Source organism: Nilaparvata lugens, chromosome 12 (assembly GCF_014356525.2).
Source record: "Nilaparvata lugens isolate BPH chromosome 12, ASM1435652v1, whole genome shotgun sequence".
In the NCBI taxonomy this organism is placed as follows: domain Eukaryota; kingdom Metazoa; phylum Arthropoda; class Insecta; order Hemiptera; family Delphacidae; genus Nilaparvata; species Nilaparvata lugens.
In genome coordinates, this window is record NC_052515.1 from 21,479,275 (window position 1) to 21,491,389 (window position 12,115).

General features: G+C 34.9%; 1 protein-coding gene across 7 annotated transcripts in view; it reads right to left on the bottom strand.

Annotated features, from left to right (window-relative positions):
• The window catches only part of LOC111053957 (paired box protein Pax-6), a 109,278-nt gene that overhangs the window by 17,214 nt on the left and 79,949 nt on the right, over positions 1-12,115 (bottom strand). For 4 of the 7 annotated variants that reach the window (XM_039439136.1, XM_039439131.1, XM_039439130.1 and 1 more), the window contains 2 exons: positions 11,595-11,747; positions 9,888-9,970 (listed from right to left, as the gene is read on the bottom strand). In XM_039439136.1, the coding sequence (XP_039295070.1) occupies positions 9,888-9,970; positions 11,595-11,747 (236 nt within the window). The remainder of the gene's footprint in view (positions 1-9,887; positions 9,971-11,594; positions 11,748-12,115) is intronic. The other 3 variants (XM_039439133.1, XM_039439132.1, XM_039439135.1) reach the window with 1 other exon arrangement.

Here is a 12,115-nt window from a genome sequence, read left to right on the forward strand (position 1 = left end):
GAAGAAGAAGAAGAGGAAGAAGAAGGAGAAAGAGTGGAAAAATACATCCAGAGGCCTGACTGTATGCCTGCCGCTGTTATGCTCGTGGAGGGTCCCTACACTGGTTCAAATAAGCGGAGGAATTTGCTTCCCTGGTTGGTGAAAAAGTAGGAGAAACGTCGAAAGAAGAAAAGAAGGTGCAGAAGGAGGAGGAGAGGAGGAGGAACAGGAGACAAGAAGGATGCGGTGGAGGAGAAGGAGAAGGAGGAGGAGGCACTTTACTAAAATCAATACACACAGGATAGAAAATGAGGAGGAGTGAGAGGAGGTAAGGAAGAGACGAAGACCCGATCCTTGAAACATGCGTCAACAACCCTCAGATTCTACTTCCACCTCACCGGGGGGAAGGGAGGATTTTCCTACCCCCTATACCTCCCTCCTACATTTTCCATCCATGACAGATTTCCCATCCGCTCTTGGAAAAGGGAGAGACAGACTTCTTCACCTTATTTTCATTTTACTTACCATCTCCTTTTTCTGAATCATCTCCGGAACATTCTGGATTTAACTTCAATTCGGTGCCTCGCCGGCTGTGAGAGGGAGTGGGGTGGGAGAGGAAAGAGGGAGTGAGATGAGGATAGAGGAGAGAAAAGAGTCATTCTCAACATGATCAACATCATCTTCACTTCCTCGTTTCAATTTTATTTCGCTATTTTTCCCATGCTATACCTCCAGAGTCACCTCTCACCTCTTCATCTCCTCATCTCCTAATCACTTTAATCACCGTTTAGGTCCTACTCATTGACCCCTTGTTGTGACATTATAGTTGCATTTTAGATAAATAGATAGATAGATATATTTATTGATAATTGTTGATAGGCTGTTGCCTATGGTAACATTTACAAAAATTGACAATAAAATTAAATCAAACTTAAGAGATAAATAATAATCATTTAACAATTCTGCACTAGTATTGATCAATTACAATATCGAAGAAATATTAAGCTATCAACATTATACTAGATGACATTAGCAATACTGGAGGAAAGAAAAGTTGTTAGATGGAATAGGTAAGAAATAAACTATGAAGGTGGTCCTATTACGAAACATTATGATCAGACTTTTAATAAAAAAGAAAAGAAGTAATTATGGAATGAGAGCATGAATGCACCAAACCCTGCCAATCATAATGACCTTATGCTAAGGTATAATCATTTATCAATGATGACAGAAGCCTCGATTTAAACAAATAGAAGCTTGGTGAGAAAATCAACTTAGGTGATAGATTGTTCTACAGTCGGGACGCTACTACATTAAAAGAGGAGTTGTACATAACTGTGCGGTGGAGTGGAATTTGTAGGAAATACTGGTGCTGCCGTGTGTTTCTGTGGTGGATGTGCGTAAGAGGGGTGAATCTCTCTTTCAGATACTGCGGACCCTTACCCTCGACAACCGATATGCAAGACATAATATGAAGTACTGTCTATGTTCATCCCTTCTTGCATCATATACGAACCTAACTGCATAGTTCAATGCACGCTGCAATTTCATATTAAGCTCCTCAGTCATGTCATTGTAGACCATGCTGCCATAGTCCACAATGGGCAGGACAAAACTTCGAACTAGCGTAACACGAAGGTTGGTTGGGAGAAACATTTTGAGTGATGTTTTGGTATTTCTCCATAATGAATTGAAACAAGGTAAATGTTGTTAACAACTAATTAATTTTCAAAGCTTCATTATAAATACCAGAGCCTGGTTTCATGACTTAATCAGCGGTATTTTCTTTCAAATTAGGCTATAGATGATCTATTTTCTTTATTGCGGATGATGCCTATATGAGCTTCTTCTGCTTGTGCGTGAGCAATGAAGAAGTGCAAGGGTGAATTATGAGATGATCAAACGTCTATGCCTATTTGAAGGGAATCGGCAGGATTCGAACCCGTGACCAGGTAGCAGTGCAACGCCTTAGTCAACTCAGCTATCTTGCCGGCATTTATTGCTCCAATAATGATTTTCCTCGATCTTTCTCCATTCATTCAACTCATACTACATTTCTTGATGAGACTGGTAATTATCAATAAAATAATTCACATAGTTTTCACTTCCTAGGTTAAATTTTCTTCTTTTTCTATTCATCATCAGAACTAGGTAGTTTCCTGCAGTTTATCGATACTCTACCTTTTTTCCATTCATATTATATCCTACAAATAATAAGACTGTTGGCAGCCGTGGTCTGCTGTGAAAGGGGAAGAGTTATATAATTTATTATCATTATTATAAGACTCTTGAAGTCATGGAATTGCTCTCCACTTCCTTCTTCAAATTCCATTTTCACAAGAACACTTTCACTCTTGTTTTTATTGTATCTTGACAATTCTTTTTTTCAGTATTCCTCCTCTATTTCTACATTATACTTTTATTCCTATATATTTATTTTATTTATACTTCTGAAGGAGGAGAATATGCTCCCTCGTATCTTGTATTTTCTTCCTATGATACTCCTCATTTCAAGAATACCCTAAAAATACGAATTATGAATAATGCCATCTCAGCTCGTTATCTCTCAAATTGCCTTCAAATACATCACAACAATTCTACATCAATCACAACCCCAAAATAAGTCAGATCAACTAACTTTTAATACATTTTTAATGAATTTCTCTACAATCAGAATGAATGTTTCACTTAAATTCGATTTTATTCAATTACATTCATTGCCCAATAGCATATACAATTTTACAAATTTTCCGACCATAGATTCCACATAATCCTTCTCAAAATATCATAGTATTGTTCAATATGCTTGAGCGCTTTTCGAGAGCTTGATTGCAACTCAAATCCCAATATTCAACCCCCAATATCTCATCAAATCGCACCAAAAATACTGCAACCACAGTATGGAAATCTAACATCAATATTGGACCATTGTCGTCGGACAAGTGTTATTATTATTTCGTATTCAAAGCAGTATTATTCAGCAGCTTTATGAGGCCTGCAGGCCAAATCAGTTGAGTCCATTTCACAATACAATATGCATGATCCAAGTCTATTAGTATGATGAGAGAGAGGGTTGATGACAGCACGATAGAGAGAGTACGAAGAGAGAGAAAATTGGGAGAGAGAGAGTAGTGGTAGAGTCTGAGTGTGATGAAAGCGATGTAGACATATAGAAAGAGAGGTAAAAGAAAGGTGGAGAGACAATATGATAGGTAGAAATGGTAAAAATGAGAAAGAGAGAGAAAAATTGAGGGACAGAGTGTGACAAAACCTTTCCATTGGTCATAGAAGATATCAAGGTGTAATGGTAAAGAGAGAGGTTGAGAAAGAGGCGTAAAGAGAGGCTGGCTGAGAGAGAGAGAGAGAGCGAGTGAGTGAGCGTGTGTTAGAGAGAGCAAGAGAACCTTACCATTGGTCATAGAACATGCCAAACGTACAGAGGCTAGAGAGAGAGAGAGAGTGAGTTGATACTCGATACATAGGTGAGCTATGATAGTTGCATCAAATATAGCCTCAGGTAGTTGTGAAGTCAAGCTTCATTGATGTTGTAATAATAATACACTACCACTAATGCCAAACTATGTGTGTGTATTATACTACCCACAACCAGTATTACAGACCATGTTTCACGTATATTAAAATCTGATAGAGGTTTGAATATGCATGTTTACCTGAATAATTATTATGACTTTCATACATACGATAGTTTGAGGTATAGTGATTGGTGTGTTATGTATAGATATAGTGTCAGGTTCACTTATGTTTTGAAGTTTTCTAATTCATATTCCAAGCCGGTAGACTCTTTAAAATATTGAAAGTAAGGTGAGATATTGAAAGTTGTATCTGTAGAGAGTACTTGGTGAGCCATCAGGATTATTTATTTTATCTATCTATTCATCCATTTATTTATTTATGAAAAAACATGGAAGCATGCAGGATTTCTCACAAGAACTGCTATTTCACAAACAAACATTCTATTGTATGTATATTTAAAACAAAGGAGGAAAATAGTCTATCCACTATGATGTGTAGGCTTATTTATTAGTAGTATAAGGACTGTGGTGAGAGTATTGAGCCATAATTCATTGAGTCTGCTGTACTGTTATGCTTAACTATGTATTGTGTTTGAGAAGAACAATTCTATTTTTTCAATAGAGTGAGAAAATTTTCACCTTTTAAATGGCAATATGTTGATATATTAGAATAATGTTTTGATTCTTGAATAATAAACACAAATAATGAAAAGTTATGTGATCAGCTGTTTCAGCACACTTGAAATTTGACAATATGAATGTCAACAATGCTTGTCGTCGACTGCGGGAGTTTACGCACAATCGAAAATGTACCTTTAGGTCTTTGGTTTCAATATTTTGTTTTGAAGAGGTATTATGATAGTACGTGCCCATCAGTATCAATATTCTCAAATATGTAAAAAACAAATTCAAGAGAAAAGTTGAAAGGTAAGCATTTTTCTATTATATTATACTATTAACGTATCTCACAAGCACACCAGGTGAATTTTCACTTGTGTCTTCAAAGATAGAGGTCAAGTTAGTAGTATTGTCCTAAAATGAAACTAACTAGCAAAAAGAAGCACCGTTAACAGAAAGTTATGATTGGGACAGTGTATTGAAAGTCAATATTGAAAGCCAGTATTAAGACTATTGAGAGTCAGTATTGTGAGACATTATTAAGTGCCAGTATTGAGATTATTGAGAGTTAGTATTGAGACTATTGAAAGTCAGTATTGAGACAGCAGGGGGGTCAACAGAACACCCCAGATTACGATGCCATTCTGAGAAACGTGGAACCATGTAACTCTCCATCTTCCTCCCCCTCATATATTGAAAGGGGATAATACACCTCTACAAGAGCCTGCCCTAAGGATTAGAGGATGAGGAGAGGGGTAGTTGATCTGATTGGAATTAAACAGTAAGGACTTCCAGGATTGCTAACGGACAAGCAGGACTTTGTGTATATGTCCTGAGCCGTTCTGAGTGGTCCAGTGGACCCCAAAGGGCCTACAATACATTCTCAGATCCCCTCGAATACACTGGGAATCTGATCATGCTAATACAGTACATGATATCGGTGTAGTAAAGCTTCTTCGGACCCCATTCCAGAGAATATCAATCCTCATCAATGGAACAAACTGTTATATATTTACAGAGTTGGTAGTAGATACAGGTTATTACCTTGTAAACCTGTAAACCTGTATTGGAGGATTGCATTTTAATCTACATCATTTAATAGATATTGCCAGGTTGGAAGGGTTATAACTTATGTACATTGAAGGCTTCTTATGTGATACTACATCATTCAATGAAGATTGCCAAGTTATAAGGGTAACATTTTGATACTTCCATCATTCCTAAGTAAGGAATCAATATTGTCAGGCAGTTGAGCATTGAAAGTGATGCTAAATATTGAAAAACGTGAATGTACTATTCCTAATAAGGACTATGTAGTATAGCCAAGATACACTTATAAAATGGGAAAAGGCTAATGGAATGTAGATATAGATGTAATAAAGAGGATGGACTGCAGTTCTTTAGTATATGAGGACACAATATTCTTCTTAGATCTCATGAGTTAATTTAATTGCTACAAGAGAAGCGTAAAAGCTGGAGGAAATTTTCAAAATACATGGATAGAAAATGAATAAAAGCATGAATTATATGTTTATCATTTCATTGTACCAATTTAAGGAGGAGAGTGGAGAAAGAAGATTGTAATTTTCACTTGTAAGTTATTTCCTCGTGCCAAGCATCTATGAAATTTATATTGTTGCAGAATCAAACAATATGTATTACATTTGAGAGGTTGGATGTCTCAACCACTGGTAAAAAATACTTCTGTACTTGAATGGAACAATTTTACTGGTAGTTGGTTGACCAATTGTTCAAGGTTGATAGAGTTTTACCATTGGTCGAAACAAGACACGCCCACAATGGCAGAGCTTGATCATGATAGGTCAAACAACAACCACACGGGTTCACACAAACAACCACACGGGTTCACACAAACAACCACACGGGTTCACTTATTACACTAAAAAATACTAGTATTCTGATGCTCGATGCTTAAGATTTGTGTTTTATGTAGATTGATGAATAAATAAATAAAAAATCTTTATTCAATGACAAGTACATTACGGAATAACAATAATCAAATTTTTAATTCAAAAAATGCTCAATGAATACAATACTGTTTGCTTAAGAGTGAACTTTGGCTGCAAACAGGAGCATATCTCATAATTGAAAATAAAATCAGGAATTCGCTTAGCATACACACATGAGATATTATAAACTGAAAATAATGCAAATAAAATAATAATGATACTAGATAAAATATGAATGATGATGGTGTAATGATTCTTCAGTTCCATAATAAAGATTGATAATGATGTAATAACTAAAAATATTCATTTATGATGTCTTAATAGACATCAAGTGATTCTTGTGACAATATGAAACAAATTTTGTATAGAATTTTCGTTGAAGCTCTTCACGAAACACTCCACATCAGGAACAGCATCAACAACATCAACAGAATCATAAACATCAATAGCAACAGCAACACAAGTTGCTTCTTCAAAACAACTCAGCTTATGCCTATCCATCGTCATCAGCATCCATCATAGCTATAATTCATCATTTATATTCATCGTTCATCATCACACCTCCTAATTCACTTACAAATGCATCAACAATGAATGCCACTTCATGTTGCATGACTCTTCAACAACGAATGGAGTATCACTTGAGATTCTATCAGGCCATCATCTAATAGTTTGTCAAACAGTTGCAGCAATGAAAGGGTCTGTTTTTCCACCCCATCTACAAAACGATACATCATAAATATGATTATGCACTGACTGTGAGGGAGGATGTCAGATGCTTTTCGGCACACCCCTACTATTAGTTGATACAGACAAAAGTAGTTGAATCAACCGGTTTTATAGTGACAAAAGTTGAATTAACTGATTTTAGTTGACGAGTGTTCAACTGTTTATTTGTCAATGAGAGCAACGTTTCGATTAAATTTTTCCAGTTGTGAATCTGTCAAACCATTGTTGAGAATACATTCAAAAGTAATAGAAAGCTCTTCAGTCAGTAGGAAATGTACCATGAATTCATACGAAAATTACTTTGATCAATGATGACAGTAATCAATCAAGTAATTGATAAATCAATTGATTCCAGGAAATTTATTAAATTCATTCCAATCATAGAATTCTAATATTCTAATTTCAGTTTAAACAAATAGATAAATTTCAAGTAAGTACAGTAATTAATCGAAAGAGAATCTCAATAACATGCTGGTTTGTATTTTAAGAAAAGGATCAACAGAGCTAGCCCACAACCGTTTTCTTTCCAAATTTTGATAGAAGTAATTTTAGATGAAATCAATATTACGAAGCCATAAAATCCCTGTTTTCTGTGCAATGACGGAAGCATAAATGGTGAGTTAGGTGGGGGTTTCAATCTTTAGCATATGTGCTGAAATTTGGATGGAATCAGAACAGCTAGCTAAACTATTGGGTCCCGTCTCCCGTGTCGCTTCTTACAATATAAATCTTGAATATAAATGATTATTTAAGTCATAAAATTAACTATTCTACAAATAAAATCAACCAGTTCAACCTCAGTTAACTCCAAACAGTCTCGTCAACGTTGTCATCAACAACCCACCCCACCCCTACGTGTTTACAGACGGAAGGATGTGATGCATTTCTCCGCACACGGACCGACGGAGGGTCGGGAGGGTCACTGGATGGGTGACCCTTCGGACATATTGTAATGACTGTCATCATTACGGGCCCTTTCTGATGACATCCAGCCCTCAGCGGGTGAAAGGACCCTTCAAGTGTCTTGGAATTGCTCGGGTGACCCCCTGTGATACATCTCATGGCTCAGACGTATGCTTTGTTTGTCTTGCAATCGCTTTTATTTGTGTGATTACTGTTGGTACCGTTTCGATTACTGTGGATTATTTTTATTACTGTCCTTTATTTCTCCTGTTGTCTGGAAAATTGGCCCAACTCTAATTGACGTGTTTTACTTATATGAAAAGTAAGATAAGATAATAGCATATTGATACATTCAATAGGAATGATATATTTGTTGTAAGAAATAAAGAAAAAGAAAAATAATTTTTACGTAAGTATTGTTAAGATGAATTTATCTGGTAACGTTCAGATAATTTTTGATGTGCCATAATCTTTCTATAACTCAATTTCATTATCATTCCAAACTTCAGCTCTTCTATTGTATTCTCACATCGCACATTATTCAAATGATTCCAATCAAATTCTGGATGAACCAAGTCGTGCTTTAGAAAGATAAAACACCAAATTCCAAAACTTCCTACCAAATTATTTCGTGGCCACATAATCTCGTCACAATAGCGAATTGGGAAGAAACTCTTGACGCTGTACTACGGTTGGGAAAGATTTGCAACAAAAGTTTCAAGCTTCCCAGGATATTTGCAGGGAGAATAATATTCTTTCAAACTTTCTCAAAATACAATTCCGGATAACTTTTATGGGTTTACTGATTCATTCTTCAAACTTCTCGTCTCATATTCAGAGTATTTCATGTGATACAAGTACTCAGAGATGAACTGATGCTTTGTCATAAAATCTTTAAATATAAAAAAACTATCTATTTATTCACTCTCGTGATTGAGCTCTCTCTTTAAAAGCTTTCCCTGCCATGATTCTCAGACCTTTACAAGAGAGGATTTATACATTACTGAGAGAAAAACAATGGACTGAGGTACTGAGATCAAATATAAAGAAAATAAAAATCTCAGTACCCTTTTTTTGAAATATTTTATCACAACATGTTTCGGACATTTATGCCATTTTCAAGTGATATGAAGTAACTTCATAATTTTTATTTAAATGTTCTTTATATTTATATTACTATATTACAGGTAGTAGCCCTATACAGAAAACAGATACTGAGATCAAAACTGATTCTATCCTAAGTTCGATGAAATAAAAAAAAAAAGATGAAAAAGTAGTTTAAAAATGTATAATTCAACCTCAACTTTCGCCTCAAATTAATCTCTTCGAATATTTCTGTTGGTCTGATCACTATAATGCTATATCACTATTAAGCTATATCAATTCCTGTGAAATTATCAATTTGTGAAAATCAATTGACAAATTATTTATAGATGATTTTTAACAGATGATAATAGTTAATAACACATGAATGCCATTTTTAATCAAGAATGTCTGAATGTCATTTTCCACTGATTGTAATTTAGTTCAATCATATAAATATAATTGATTCTATTGTCAACTTTAGTTGGTGACTACAATATTACATCAACAGAGCCGCAATTTTATCGACAAATGACAAATTTACATGCGTTAAACAATCTCACATCCCCAGACTGAAAATCAAACATTTAATTCCCTAACACAGAGGTCCACATACTGACCACTTCCACCAACTCACACACTCACTCTCTCACTCTCTGTTGTTTTCTCTCTCGCTGTTCCTTCGTTTCTCTCTCTCCCTCCTCACTGCCTATGCCACTATACAATCGTCACATGTCACACTCTCACAAAGGCCAATGCTCTGATTAAATACCGCAAAACAAATTATGGAAATATAAGCAGATGGCTGAAATTTAACTTTAATAGCACAGTATGTTTCCGATTGCCCTTTTGTTTGTTTGCCGATATTATTTGTGACAATAATATATGTGAATAATAGATTGTTCTAATTTGTAGTAGTTATTGTTGATTAGCGTGACATTTTAGATAAAAGATGATAATTTTCATATTTGATAAGATAGCTATCACTCCAATACAGGTATCAATTCAAGACGTAGAACATAATTCTAGAGTTTTGAATAGAAAATACTGTGTGAGGGGTTTGCTTATTTACCTGAATTCTAGCTTCGGGGAGTCCAATTTTTTCTGCTAACCTCTCTCGGGCGAACACGTCGGGGTAGTGCGTTCTTTCAAATTCTGAAATCAAAATTTACAAATCAGACTTTCAAAATTGGAAAATCATCATTAGCACCAACTCACACACTTTAAAGCATCATCCAGAACTATGCAACTACTTCAGCAATTAAAATTATTCTCCAATTAAATAAATCTATTTCTACTGTAATCCATTTCTATTTTTATAAATCAAACTCCAAAAGACATGGTGTAATCCACTTCAAACTGTTAGCATTCCTGATAAATTATACAAAATAATGCTTTTCATTAAACCACAAGTGAATCACACTATAGAAGTTGAAACACTTTCATTAAATTTATTCTGTGACTCCTCCTCTTTGTTTCTCTTTCCCCCTCTCTTCTTCAACCATTTTTCTTGTGCTTCTAGGTCCGACTGGCAATGACAGATTAGTTGCTGGTAGCAACAGATCAAAGCAAAAGAAGGAGAATGAGTCAAAGTTGACGTAGCTTTGTTTGGAGAGAAGACAAGACATTATAAAATAAACCACCATTGAGCTTAGAAGCAGGCATACTCGAATCTTCCCTTTGCTGGAATATTTATTTTCATTCCATATTTTTGTCTACCTCATATTTCCAACCATATTATTATGATTTCAGGCAAAAAATACATCATATATTATAACTTTAGCGGTCGTCTAATTACGACGCCCAAAACTTTAACTTTAAAAAAAATTCTTTTTCGCAATACAATACCCTTATTTAATCACTTTTTGTTCTAGATTGAACGACTAGCAGTCAGATAATTTACAATAAATGAATTAACCACTCACTGTGACAATGAGATCTTTCGGCAGGACCTGTGACTCGTTGTCTCAGTGAGTGATTAATTCATTTATTGTAAAATATCTGACTGCTAGTCGTTTATTCTAGAACATAAAGTGATTAAATAAGGGTAGAAGCAGATATTTTACAATAAATGAACTAACCACTCACTGTGACAACGAGATCTTTCGGCAGGTCCGTCATCTTCTTGGTTGACGGACCTGCCGAAATATCTAGTTGTCACAGTGAGTGATTAATTCATTTATTGTAAAATATCTGACTGCTAGTCGTTTTTTCCAATAGCAAAGAATGATCTAATAATAAGCAGTTCGTGATGGAAAACAACATTGAAGAACCCTCATTTACTTATGTTTTTATTGTTTCATATGCCTCGGTAGATGAAAAAGCTGAAAATTTTACGTAGAGGGGTTCACTTTAAGCCTTTAGAATTCCTTAAAAATAACACAAGCGCTGATCATTTAACGCTCACTATGGTAAAGTTAAGCTCACTATGGAATAAAAAAATGCATTAAGTGAAAAAACGGCTTGTGCTTCTTGATGACCACAAAGTCTCATTTTGAAATGTCAATGAACATGATATTTTATAACTCACTGAATTGCTCACTTATAGAAATACTTGAATTATTATTATTTCGATAGATATACTTGAAGTTATCTGAACTGGAAATTTATCAAAATAACGTAATAACGGTTTCTGTTATCTTCTAAATTGTCAAGTATTTTCATCAAAATGGATGGATAAGGAGCAAAATTGGACCAAAACTACTGAACAAAATGTTGTTATGTACTGGTTGATGAAACTTTTTTCCTAAATTTTGCTTAATTAATAGCATGTGCTCACCTTTTTCAAGACTATCTATTTGTTCGTTGGTGAAAGATGTTCGATTCCTCTGCAGTTTCCGTTTGAGTCGTAACCTCAGCTGAGAGTCCTCATCTGCCGAAGAATTGTGCTCCGAATTGCCGTCTGATGTGTTCTCGTGGACTAGATCACCTGCTAAAAAATAAAAAAAATTGTAAATAATAATTAATGGGATCATGATTAATAACACCTGTCACTTAATTTTCAGTTCTAAGCGAATAGGTATCTTCTTCGGTGATTCGAAATATATTCTCGAGAATAATAATATTGTAGAGTGAATTATTACCTGTAGGCACGGTTATACAAAAGCATGATGTTGAGTTTTAATCATGATTGAAAAATTGATAATTTATCATGATTTTCTCGTCAACCAGAGAAAGTTTCGAATGAAAAAGACTAAGAAATTGTCAAAAAAACCACTGATTTATTGATAATTAGAAAGACCGGTTTCGGTTATTACACCATTGTCAATCTCTGATATAAGTTTATCAGAGGTTGACAAT